Source organism: Drosophila gunungcola (genome assembly GCF_025200985.1).
Source record: "Drosophila gunungcola strain Sukarami chromosome 3L unlocalized genomic scaffold, Dgunungcola_SK_2 000005F, whole genome shotgun sequence".
Classification (NCBI taxonomy): domain Eukaryota; kingdom Metazoa; phylum Arthropoda; class Insecta; order Diptera; family Drosophilidae; genus Drosophila; species Drosophila gunungcola.
In genome coordinates this window covers 1,925,228-1,938,396 of record NW_026453180.1, presented here as the reverse complement: position 1 = coordinate 1,938,396, position 13,169 = coordinate 1,925,228, and the positions used below count along the sequence as shown (strand labels likewise).

Here is a 13,169-nt window from a genome sequence, read left to right as displayed (position 1 = left end):
AAACCAGGATGCAGGACGCAGGATGCAGCATGCTGGATGTTGGATGCTTGAGGAGGGCGTTGTCAGTAACCTGCGAGCAAAACATTGTAAATAAAATGCAACAGGAGATTCCGGATGGGAAGGTAGTTGAGTTCTGTGTCTGGCTTGCTGACCTGCGGCGCTTTTGTGTTAATTGCGGTTGCATTTAATTACAGTTCGCTGCAACTGGCAAGCTTTCTCTCGCCTTCTCTTTCTACTTGCATTGCATTTTCCTCCCCATTTCCCCCCACACATTTTCCTAAAAACAAGCCAAGACCTGTGCTAAGCTTTTAATTAAAATTAAAAATATTTGGTCTACTTTGGCAGCTTGACTGTTGTAGTGTTTGGATCTACACTATTCTAGCCACAAACCGAATTTGATTTATGTGTGTGTTTATTGCCCAATCCTTATAAATTCCAATTGCACTTCATTAAAGGTAAAGTCAAGTTTATTGAACAAGTTAAAGTTCAAAATTTATTTGTAGACGGCAATGATGTCCACAATGCTAACATAGGTACCCACAACACCGCCAAAAATACCAAAGCACAACAGCAGCATATTGATGATCAATTTTATACGGAATGGTCCATAACCTTCGGTATATTGCACACAGATCTGGAGTAAAGCCGGAAAAATCAGACCCAGGATCGACAGGCAAAACGATCCCACCAGCGAAAGAAAGACCGATAGATCCGGAATGGCAACTGCACAGGCAACTAAAAATAAAGATCACATTTGGTCACTTTATATTTATATATTTTTTTTTATGGGATATTTAATAATAATGCTTATGGATACTTGTAAAATTAAGCTTCTTAAAATTACCAATATTAAAATGTTATTTCAAATTTAGCCAAATTGAATGGGTATTGATATTAATATAATATATATATATTAAATTATACCTTGATTTAATATATATTAATTTGAAAAGATTTAAGTCTCAAAAAATATTAAAATTATTTTAACTTGGCGATAAAAAACCGTTTCAAAAATAAAGAAAGAAATTGTTGAATTCTTTAATATTATACTTACAAGTCAGCAGCACAATAAAAGCTCTAAAGATCAGTTCATAAAGTGTATGCCTGGTTTCCTTAAAGTGCTTGGATAAGTATTTATCCCACAGAATATGGGCTGTAACATAGCCCTGCAAGGCATACGAAATCCAGGTAGTGATGGCAAAGAATACTTTAACCACCTGAGCGGGTCTGAAAAGGGGATTTTAAAAGTTAAGTAAAACTTAATTTGAGTATTGCTCAAGAAATATTAAAAACTCACATATCCGACTGTGGAATATTAAGTGTAATGCTGCCCAAGGCCTCATCGCCATATTTCCAGTAACCAAAGAAGCCAAGGAGTACATATAAGCCCAGCACTATAGACATTCCACCGTTCATAATTCCACAGGGGCGCACAAAGGCCCTGGGCGTGGCCATATTTTCCTCAATTGCTAAAATCTTCAAAAGAAACATTTGTGATTATATTTCCTAATAGTATTATTTAATATAATAAGACAGCTTACCACACCCACAGCTTCCAATGCAAAAAGTACTGTGCCAAAGAATGTTGGCAACTTTGTGACGGCCACAAAAGGTTCTCGTTCACTTAAAGGAGGTAGTTCCCCAAATAAGTAGTACAAAATGATACCAAAACCTAAAAAAGTTTGAAATCCAAATAAAAATTAGTTTTTAAAATTATTAAAAATATTTTCAGTAATGAAAATTTTATAATTAAGGCACTAATAACTTTATAAATACTAAAACCTTTTAGATTCATATTATTAACTTTTCAATATAAACTTACCCACAAGTAACAGGAGGTTTGCAGCACTGGAAAAGGGCGCCAGTAGTTTTAAATTCTTGATGCTGTATATCAGCAGGAGTGGCACTATAATTATGCACATGTATAAACGGACATCCCATTCCACGCCAGTCCACTCATTCACCAGCTGCTTTATGCTTTCAGCTATGAAAACCACATAGACACAGCAGATGCCAAAATGATAGAAGGCCAGGAAACCATCTACAAAGGGTCTGCGAAAAAAGAAGTTTCGTTTAGTTGTTTTTATTAGTTACAAAAATATACATTTTTCTACATGATTTCATATCATAAGCATCCATAAGAAAAGGTTTAAGTTTTAATAATATAATTGAGGTCGACTACAACCATGCTCAGATGATCACAGCTTTTTTAAAGCAAAATATGTTAATAAGTAATACTCGACCTAAACACTGTTTTCTTTACTTAACCAGTTGTTTTTTTAAAGATTTCTTGTACTTGTTTTTTGTAACCTGTTGCTTCTTGTTACAATGAAAATAAATACAACACATTCTTACAAGGCATCTACATATTTACTTGTTATTGAATTCGACTGATTAAAAACAAGATAAGATTTGTATTGTCAAATAATTAAGTCATTATACAGCACTTACAATGATTACAAAGATAATCAATGTAGCGTGGAGATTGCCGAACTACTTAACTCACATTGCGATGGGTGCTAAACAACGCAGCCAGGGTGGACCTTGTTTGAGCCCCAAATTCATGGCCTGTGAAAAGCTGACATAGGGAACTCGTTGTTGTTTGCACAATTTGTACATGCAACTGATCTGTAAGGATAAGTATTAATAAAAAGTAAGCGAATAATACTATTAATCGAAAACCCACCAAAATATGCAGGCAATACAGGGCCAGTGATCCGATGATCAGTGTAAGAATGGTTCCATTTACATATCCCGCATGTGAAAATGCACTGGGCATGGCCAAAACTCCTGTGCCCACTGAAGCCTTGAGAAAATGGGCAAATGTTTGCCAGTTTCTGGGGGAAAATTAACCAACAAAATATTTCACAATAGAAAATCCAAAACTTACGTTGTGAAATTCTTAACGTTGCGGTGCTGATGAGGATCGTAATCATCGTTACTGCCATTTGCTTTTTTTGTTGGGGTCGTTAATTCCAATGCTGTTGGGTAAACCGTCACAGTTTTTATATCGGCGCTATTAAAATGGCAATGAAAAAATTGTTTTTGAGGTGAATTGATTGATCGTTAAACGGTGCGGGTTATAAAAACAATAAGCGTCAAGGAGGTTACTCGGTAAAAAATGTTTTCCAAAATTAACTGCAGTAAAAATATAAAAACCGGGATTTGGTTACGGCAAATGTTCTGTCGTTTATTATGTTTGCGCATCAGTTGACTAATTTGTTTTTACGATCTCGAAACCAGAAGAACACAAAGACAAAACTCACTTCATTGCGATAAAGTAGCGAACGAGTATTTGGTAAAGCTACTTGTGCTCGGGTCTATAAATCTTTTATCACACGCAATTAGACCAGATTTTTTCTGTACGATTGCGAATTCCTGGCGTAACCAGGTTTTGAAGGTAGAACCGTATGCCTGGCCCAACGGACGGATACTAAATTTGGGATCCCGTTCGAAGCCGCTCAACACCTCTCGTTCGTAAACCGTGCTGATAATCTTATAAAGATAATTGTACGATAATCAGCCGGTACAAAATTCTTCGCGGGGAATGTGGCAACTCAAAACGCAGCGAAACGAAATATATGCCAAAATAATTTGTGCACTTTTCATTATAAACAAATATTTTGCAAAAAAGGTGAAAAAAGTCCGTATAATGGCCTTAACCTGTTTGGCGATCGGTTTTGAACCTCCCGAAAAGTTCATTAATTAACAAACACTTTACCTAATATATTATAGCGAAGGCTGAGAGCAGACCAACACCAAATGTTTTCAGTTAGCCGATTTTCACACACAAGATGAAAAGCTTTACTGATTTTGTATTTTACTTTACATTGCCCGCACTGTGGGTAGTTTTGGAAAAAAAGTTCTGAAACATCTTTAGAGCTTAAGACTTAGTGATATTATTTTACATAAATCGATATTTTGATATTCACTTAATAGTTAATTGGTCAACACTGCGGATGTGTAATGTACATAATAGTATGGGTTAAAATGTTTTATAGGCAAACTACTTACGAAACATAAATTAACAAATAACTTAAACTTTTAAGTTACCTGATAAGTATAAAGATTTATTTGTTTTTATTTTTTTTTAATTTTTATTGATTGCGCCACAGAAATCAACAAATTCAAAATATTTTGTTGGATACTTTTAGACGCCTCCATAAAAGCTTTCAAAACCTAAGTGTTTTCTGAGGCACTTCTTTGCCATTTCTCTTCTCCAACTTAGTAACCCATGAAAATTACATCACATTAAACATTTAATAGTTATTAACCCAAAAGTGGCACGCGAACATGTCAAAAAAACTGTTTCGTCCAATAATTCAACCCGAGATCCTTCGACGGCTGTGTGATAAACCGAGGCTGAGCAGCAAACCTTCAAATACTCCACATCCTCCGAAGGACCCTCCAGATGAGGGCTACAATCCATCCAGTGTGGATCATAATGCGCTGGATGTGCCCGCTTTTGTGAGTCCTTCGTCCTTTCGCCAGTTTAGTTCACCCGATGAAAAGTTGGGACCGGGAGCTGGAAAAGCTTTGGAGTACAAGAATGCCCATTATTTTGGATATCATCGATTCTCGTTTATGAATTTAATGAGCACGGCTAACGAATTACGCGATGAACGTCGTTTGGATGGAGGTCTTCAGGCATCCATAGAAGCTGATGAAGAAACCGTTACTGAAGAATCCGAACTGGAGACCATGAAGAAACTGGAACAGGAGTGTGATGGAATTCTTGAGGCTCAGGCCAAGCAAATCGAAGAAGCCAAATCTTCCGCCAAGGAGAAGAATATTCAGGATATGAGCGAAGAGGAGTTGCAAGAGTGGTGCAAGAAAGAGGAAGAAGATATCAAAAAGAAGGAGCAGCAAAAAAAGGACGGAGAAAAGCCGCAAAAGAAACTCGAGGATATGAGCGAAGAAGAGTTAGTAGCTTGGTGCCAGAAGAAAGAATCTGACATTAAAGCAAAAGAGAAGAAAAAGCAGGCAGAAGAAAAGGCTAAATGTGAGGCAGAAGAGAAGAAAAAGAATACGGAGGCCAAAAAAAAGTATGAAGAGGAAGCAAAGAAGAAAAAGGCAGAGGAAACTAAAAAGGCGCGAGATGAAGTAGAGAAGAAGAAGAATGAAGAAGCTAATAGAAAATGTGAGGAAGAGAGGTTAAAAAAAGAAGCGGAAGCTAAGAAAAAGTGTGAAGAAGAAGAATTAAAGAAAAAATGTGAGGAAGAAGAAAGGAAGAAAAAGTGTGAGGCAGATGAAAGTAAGAAAAAATGTGAGGAAGAAGAACTAAAGAAAAAGTGTGAGTCAGAAGCAATGAAGAAAAAATGTGAAGAGGAAGAAATAAAGAAAAAGTGTGAAGACGAAGAAAGGCAGAAAAAATGTGATGAAGAAGCAAGGAAGAAAAAATGTGAGGAGGAAGAAACAAAGAAAAAGTGTGAGGAAGAAGCAACTAAAAAAAAGAGTGAAGCAGAAATAAAAAAAAAGAGTGAGGAGAAGAACATCTCTGATGAACAAAAGTCGGTACTACGTGTTTTTTCAGATTTTAAGCTGAAGTGCATGGACGCTTTGGAAAAAAAAGAATGTGAAGTCAAGAAAAATAAAGAGGTAGAGGAAAAGAAGAAATGTGATTCAGATAAAAACATGAAGGATGACAAATAAAAAAAATATAATTATAACAAAACCAATAAAAAAAATTAAAACTCAAACTAAAAAAAAATCTTGCTGTAAAGAAATCTTGAGTTTAAAACTTCAATAAGAACAATACTTTTAAAAATTTGAGGAAGAGTTATTTTAAATTGAATAAATAATTTTTAAGTAAATCAGAAAAAATATATCCACCCGAACTAATCAGTTATTTTAAAATGAAATAAATTAGTTTTCCGGTATTTTTAAGTTGATGAACTTTAGCTAAGCTTTTATGAAAAAGTGGTATATCTTAGCGGTCTGAAAGCGGTCATACTGACCGTACCGCTCTCCCAAATCGAATTAGTTGTTCGGTGTGCGTGTGTGGAAAAAGTTCAAGTCCACAGAGAGAATCGTGAAATTCCGAAATCGGAAATACGTATTTTGAGTCATTATACCCGAGTGGCTATGCAAATTTAATTGCGGTTCTCCCAAATCATCGAAAAGCCAACAGGTCGCCCCTCGACTAAAATAAACGCAATCGGCAAATGAAACGGGCACGAGAAAAACAAAAACCAAAATAGAGAATCACTAAACCGGTTTTAAAATTTCCAACATCGCACAGTTTTCTTGCCTATATATTTTAATAGTAGTGGATCAAAATATCAACGCTCGCACGCACATATATTATCGTAAAATATATATGTCGATTGTGTGAGTTTTTGTTTGTGGTTCGCGGGAATGATATAGTTTTGGCCAAGGAAATTAAACAAATAAAAACAAAGCCACCAGACGCAGACATAACTGTGAAAATAAACCAACCAGACAGCCATGGGTTATTCCATTAGGGTAAGTGTTAAAAGTTGACAAAAAAAAACTGAGGATAGGAGAAGAGAGAGCCCACGGTGCGTATGTGTGTTTTGCGATCTGTAAACCAGTTTCGGACTTTTACCCATATTATTTTGTCGGAAAACAAATGAAGTAAAAAGAGATGATGGGATCAGTGAGATTTTTCGGTTCTTTTCAGTCTTGTAATTAGGGCACCATAAAATGCCGGCCAAAACTAAAATAAAACGCAATCTCAGTTAATTACAGTGGAGCACTAAGCTCACTGTGACTTCACTAAACCGGAAAAAAGAACGCAATAACCAAATTCACAAACAGAATAAAGTGTAGATTATCTAGTCACATTGATTAACTGGCCCTGTTTCTATTTTGGTCAAAATGCTTATCTGTCATTACAGTCTTTTGTCGGGTGGCTAAAAGGCTTACATACATTTAGTTGACATTGGGCAACATCCATAATAATAGGCGTCATCAGAGGGTGTCCTAAAATACACACATTTACTTAAATTTACACTGAAAAAATTGAGTATCTATTCGGAAATATAATTTTATATATTTTAGTGTACAGTATTCGATTTTTATTGTCAACTGTTTATAAAATAAGCTTGTAAGTTTTATACAGAAAAAACGTGACCAAAATGGAATTATATACATTTTTAGACAATGAAACATACAATGTAGGGTTTTTATCAGGTTCAAAAAAACATTACACTAGATTTAATACTTCGCAAACGATTTGTTTTTAGCTTAAACATTTTATTATGGATCAAATAACGATTTCCAAATCATGTTTGGGTATTTAATTTACCAGTTGTGTGATTAAGTAAATTACATTTACAAAAATCATTATTTAAACCTTTTTTTTTGGTTATAGTTCAAATAACACTCAGCTGACCACCAAGTGAATGTGGTATATTAATCAGTCTGAAAGTGAACACCGACAACCGGGCAGGCAATCTTAACTCAAGTGGGAGTAGCCAACTTATCATGACAACTTCACTTCATACTCATCAAAAGCTCTCTATCTATACTATTATTTTATATTCTCACAGTAGTCATACAATTCTTTTTTTTGAGTTTCACGTAATTTAGGCAGTATTTACCCTAGAAGTTTCTAAAACAATGTGGGCAGATAAATATCTACATTTAAACACTTATATTTAAATTTTTAGTAATTAGGCCTCGTTAAAAATTATAGGGGGGTTTTCTCATACCCTTAAACCAGGGGGTGTACTTTCGTGTATTACCTTTAAATACAAATTTAAAAAAATATACCTTTATATTTTTATAGACCTTTTTAAATGATTCTAATGGGAATTATAATGGAGCTAATTGTTAAATTCCCATTCGAAATCTATAGTTACAACAAGCTGTCAACCTCATGTTAGATTATTTACCTTTCAAAATGTTCTACAAAATAGTTTCGATTTCCTCCAATAACTCAATTTATAGGATTGCATTAATTTAGCCACATCAGTTTGTGTTGTATTTATTTTGTTCATATCACATTTGACACGCAAACCGGCCAGTGCTTATACAACTCAGAAGTTATTAATGCCACAATTGCAAAAACAAAAAGGCTGAAAACTCAGTAGAAAAAAGTCAGTGTAATTGCATGTGCAATTTACAATTTTCTGCTGTCCATAAGCCTTAATTGTACATTAATAGACGTAGCGGCTGTTGGAGATAAGTAACCCCCCGATTTCCCTTCGGCGGCTATATAGTTATAGTGATAAGCGGCGTCTGTCGATCAGCCCGACATTCAATCGAAACCGATAAGTAATACGAAATCAAGTCGCTTTTGGTTTTTAGAGGGTCTAGGGGTCTAAACCTATGAGTTAGTACCGAAGAAACCATGCTGGTGGTAAGAAGTCGGGTGCATAGTGCAGATTATCTCAGGTATCGCAGGTGATTTATTTCTTTCGCCCGGTTGTCCGATCAATCGTGATACTATTTTCGGGACATATACAAAAACATTTCCACAGGCGCTTTGTTTTTTATTTTTTTTGTTCGCAGACCCTTGATAACAGTTCATAAACAATACAATAAACGAGAAAGAGAAAAAAATTTAAGGGAAAAAATAGAAATTAATACTCTTAAATATATATTTTTCAAAAATAATTATATCTTTCAAGAGGTTAATTAATAATAACTTTTCAAGTAGTGCTTGCTCTTAAATATTTTTTATATCAAATTTTATATACTTAAATAATTAACAATAGTTAAATTTAGGTAATCTAGTTTGGGAAAAAAGAGAGAGAAGTACTCTTAACTATATTTTGGTTACCTATATATGTTTATCTTTCGAGAGCCACAAAATCAAACAATTACTGAACTAAATTTTTTTTAAAGTTTAGAAACACTTTATGTTGGTACAAAACTGTCATTTATTTTATTTTCACTATGCCAGCCTAGTCTGCCTTTAAATTTCTTCAAATGATTTTTACCACAAGTAAGAAAAATATAGTTTAAAATAATAAATCAATTTTCGTCCATGTGGCTTCATAAATCTGACTTGCAAATTTGTACCATGTTCGGGCCCATAGAAAAGCTCCAAAAACACGATCACGCCACCGTAGAATGTCGACGGCTCTCTTTTTTGCTCTCTTAGATTTTTTTTTCTCCTATCAATATTTAATCTGTTCCGATACGATTCGATCCAATCCAATCTCCTCCAGAACTGCGAAACTGGTGAGTTGGAATACTTCTACACAGACACCGTGCGAGTGAATAAACCCGCCTACGATGAGGAAACCGGCGAGCCCATCCATGATCAGATCATGAAGATGCGCTTTCGAAAACACAACAATTTCCATGTACCCAAGCACTTCCTCCGTGGAACCATCTGCGATGAGATAGACGACGATATGGCCAATACGGTGAGGCATGGAGCAGCCACTGTGATCCCCAAAGGGCCGCCCAAAAAGGCGACTCCGGGCTACGAGCGGGAGGACTACTGCCAAATGGATGGCGTAAGCAGCGTAAGTTTTATCCATAACTTTTTTTTCTAGTTTTAGAATATAGTTAAAAAAATAAATAATAGTAATAAAACAACAGAACCAACAGAACAACAGATTATAAATATATTTTGTTTAGTAGTTAATATAATTTTTAGTAAAGTATCAGAAAACCTATAAATAAAAATAGTTTGAAAAAATATGAGGATTATATAAATATAAATGCAATCCAAATATAATTAAATTAAGTCATTGAATAACTTGTATGCCTGATTAAACAAAATAGGAGTGATTGACTTAATGTTGTTTAGTTGTGTCTCTTTACTAAAATTATTATACTTCCCTTTACAGAACATAATTTTGGGCTACACCCGGCATCAGTACGTGCTGTTCCTGGTGCCCACGCTCTTCTGCTACAACTTCTTCATTGGCGCCGTTCTGGCCCTCATCGAGATCGTCCTGCACATGATGTCGCACCACAAGAACAGCCTCACCATGCAGAAGGGCCTGTACTTCCGGAGTCCACTCCACGTGCTCTCCTCGCAATTCTGCGCCATTTGCCGCACAGAAAGCGACAGCAAGTACAATCGCACATTCGATATTCTGAACAAACAGATGCGAAACTCACATCGGGAGGCTCTAAAGGATATGGCCAAGGCAATTGGTTAACAGAGCAATTAGTTTCGACACGGTCAATGTATATTTTAACAACAGAAATGTTTTTGTCACACGAACAACAAAAAATAAATGCACTCGTTTATCACTCAAGTGGAGGTATTGCAGCAGCAGCTTCTTTCGGCAATCCGCATTGCATGTGGTTCATCAAACTGGAATTTGACCCATTGTCTTCACATTTGGCGACACTGTGAACTTGGCTCCAGTGCTGGCAATGATGTCGTCCACGGTGTAGCCTTCGGCCACCTCAATCAAAGTAAGGCCCACTCCCTTTTCCACCTCGAACACGGCCTTTTCGGAGATGATCAGATCGATCACACCCTTGCCAGTGAGTGGCAGCGAGCAGGTATCCAAAATCTTGGGGGAACCATCGCGGGCATTGTGCTCCATGGTGATGATCACCTTGGTGCCAGGTGCGGCCACCAAATCCATGGCTCCTCCCATTCCTTTTACCAGTTTGCCCTGAAATAGAAAGATTTTTAAGTAAGTAACAACATGTTGATTGATATAAATCGGTTGACTATATCATATATCAGTTAATACAATGGTTTTCCTATCATTTCGGATCCATACCTTGACTGCAAGGGTATACGATCTTCGGCTTGCCTAAGCTAGCTACTGTTCTCGTTTTTGAATTAATGTTAATATAGGTATGCTTACAGGAATCATCCAGTTGGCCAGATCGCCAGTGGCCGACACCTCCATGGCTCCCAAAATCGTGATATCCACATGGCCGCCACGGATCATGGCAAAGCTGTCGTCGGAGCCAAAATATGAGGCGCCCGGCACAACGGTGACACTCTCCTTGCCGGCATTGATCAAATCCGGATCCACTTGATCCTTGCTGGGGAAGGGACCCAGTCCGAGGATTCCGTTCTCCGACTGCAGCATCACACTCATGCCCTGCGGGATGTAGTTGGAGGAGAGGACGGGAATGCCAATGCCCAGATTGGCGTACATGCCATCACGGAACTCCAGAGCCACACGGCGGGCAATGCGCTCCCTTAGAGCCTGGGCAGGATTAGGAGGAGGACTGGGTTTGCTGGGATCCTTGGGCTCCGTGATCCTCAATCGCTCCACTCGCTTGTTGTAATCGGTGCCCTTGAAAATACGCTTTACATAAATGCCGGGAACATGGATTTCATCGGGGTTGAGTGCTCCAATGGGCACTATTTCCTCCACTTCGGCCACGGTGATCTTGGCTGCCCTGCACATGGGAGCATTGAAGTTCCTGGCCGCCTTATTGAACACCAGATTACCCAAAGGATCAGCCTTCTGAGCCTTGACAAAGGCAAAGTCCGCAAAGATGGACTCCTCCATCACATAGTTCTGTCCATTGAACTCCTTCACCGGTTTCTTTTCGCTGGCAATCTCCACTTTGCCATCCTTGGTGTACTTAATGGGTGCACCGCCCTCCTGGACGAGAGTGGCATATCCGGTGGGCGTGTAGAAGGCTGGAATTCCGGCTCCTCCGGCACGGATCTTCTCCGCCAGAGTTCCCTGGGGCGTCAGCTCCACCGCCAGTTCTCCTTCCAGATATTGACGCACCAGCTCCGTGTTCTCACCCACATACGAGCCAATCACCTTGGCCACCTGCTTCTGCTTGATCAACACGCCCAGACCGGTGTCGTCCACGCCTGGAAAAGATTGGTTTTTTTAAATAAATTTAATAAGGAACTAACATGAAGTCTGGGTTTTAAACTATATTTCATAAAAAATTTTAAAATTTTCTGAAACAATTACATTTATACAAGATCCACTTTAGATGATAACTAGATATTATTTTCAATTGTTAAATAAATAATGATTTGGTAAATACGCTTTTTATATTAAAGACCAAGTTCTGAGGTCAAGATTTTTAAACGATATTTTAAATTGTTTAATTTTTAATGTTTTGTTTAAAGATACATAAGCAAATGTATAAAATTCATATTATAAAATTATTTACCTCCATTATTGGAAACGCCAGTGATGTTCTTGACTCCCTTCTGCTTGAGGGCGGCGATCATCTTCTCCGGAATGCCGCAGATTCCGAATCCTCCGAAGAGGATTTTGGCGCCATCCTGGACATCGGATACTGCATCAATGGCCGACTCGTAGATCTTGCCATTTCGCTGTTTTCCCGCCGTGGAGTAGCACGCAATGGCCTGCAAAACATCAGATCGCATAGGTATAGTAGTATATAGTATTAGCATAAAAAGCGGTTTGATATGATGGCTTTTTCACTGTATTGGTAAGCGTGCGTGGGGCTTGTTTGCGCTAGATCGTTGCGTAATTTCGCCTATTTTTATTTCGAATTCCAGTGGGTAATCACAATCAGTGGGGTGATAAAGTGGATCGTTCGCGTGGTTCCAACAAAATAATGTTAGTCTCAATTGGCAAAAAAACATTAAATCAAAACAACATATATGTATGGGGGTTCCACACAAATAAAACTATTCCATTTCTGGATATATTTAAAGTAGCACCAGCACCTGTTGTTTGGCTTTTGCTGGAAAAACTTGTTTGTCACCTTTTTGATCACATGATTAATTAAGTAGTTACTCTCGAAAGATAACTAATAACTGAGATAAATATCTTTCGTTTAAGATAGTTTATCTATCTATTTCTGGCACATATTCCAGTTAACTCTATGATATGAGATTTGCGATAGTTTTTACCTTAATTGAAGCCGAATATCGGGCACCAAGATTACTATATCCTATTAGCCGACAAAGCATTTTTAACTTAAGTTTATTTAAAATTAAGATTATAAACTGTTCGCGAAATCAACAGAAATCGGAATGACAAACAGCTGAAGAGCGCAACAGGTTCTGGCTCGTTCGTTTGAACTAGTTCGACTATCGATATATTTATTTTGGAACAGCTGTTTGAAAACATTTGTAATCGATTGGAATTGTTTTAAAATTATAACAAGTAATACAATTTAAATAACTAGTTATAATAATTATATATACATATTATTATAATTATAATAAGACCAAAGTCGTTTGAATTTAATTTTTAAAAGCTTATTAAGTAAAATAACTTGTGCATAGTTTTTATTATAACCTTTCTTCTCTATATAGAAACATC

The 13,169-nt window shown here is 37.0% G+C and overlaps 4 protein-coding genes across 5 annotated transcripts; 2 read left to right on the top strand and 2 right to left on the bottom strand.

Moving 5' to 3' along the window:
• Positions 1–479: 479 nt before the first annotated feature.
• Positions 480–3,551, bottom strand: LOC128259461 (proton-coupled amino acid transporter-like protein CG1139). Its single transcript, XM_052991841.1, has 9 exons — positions 3,267–3,551; positions 2,891–3,016; positions 2,687–2,837; positions 2,507–2,628; positions 1,823–2,052; positions 1,542–1,672; positions 1,298–1,476; positions 1,055–1,227; positions 480–735 (listed from the first exon to the last, which is right to left on the bottom strand). The coding sequence occupies exons 1-9, from the start codon at positions 3,269–3,271 to the stop codon at positions 494–496; spliced, it is 1,359 nt and encodes a 452-aa protein (XP_052847801.1). The 5' UTR covers positions 3,272–3,551; the 3' UTR covers positions 480–493.
• A 664-nt stretch (positions 3,552–4,215) lies between these two features.
• On the top strand, positions 4,216–5,814 carry LOC128259462 (axoneme-associated protein mst101(2)). The gene has a single exon (XM_052991842.1). It carries the CDS (start codon positions 4,294–4,296, stop codon positions 5,650–5,652), a length of 1,359 nt encoding a protein of 452 aa, XP_052847802.1. The 5' UTR covers positions 4,216–4,293; the 3' UTR covers positions 5,653–5,814.
• A 151-nt stretch (positions 5,815–5,965) lies between these two features.
• Positions 5,966–10,187, top strand: LOC128259463 (uncharacterized). 2 transcript variants are annotated; one of them, XM_052991844.1, is made up of 3 exons: positions 5,966–6,465; positions 9,141–9,443; positions 9,771–10,187. In XM_052991844.1, exons 1-3 carry the CDS (start codon positions 6,448–6,450, stop codon positions 10,086–10,088), a joined length of 639 nt encoding a protein of 212 aa, XP_052847804.1. In that variant the 5' UTR covers positions 5,966–6,447; the 3' UTR covers positions 10,089–10,187. The 2 variants fall into 2 exon arrangements, with proteins under 2 accessions (XP_052847804.1, XP_052847805.1); XM_052991845.1 differs by lacking the exon at positions 5,966–6,465 and adding an exon at positions 8,199–8,326.
• Positions 10,097–12,920, bottom strand: LOC128259460 (succinyl-CoA:3-ketoacid-coenzyme A transferase, mitochondrial). The gene is made up of 4 exons (XM_052991840.1): positions 12,755–12,920; positions 12,043–12,241; positions 10,755–11,731; positions 10,097–10,556 (listed from the first exon to the last, which is right to left on the bottom strand). The coding sequence occupies exons 1-4, from the start codon at positions 12,812–12,814 to the stop codon at positions 10,242–10,244; spliced, it is 1,551 nt and encodes a 516-aa protein (XP_052847800.1). The 5' UTR covers positions 12,815–12,920; the 3' UTR covers positions 10,097–10,241.
• Between the last annotated feature and the right edge of the window lie 249 nt (positions 12,921–13,169).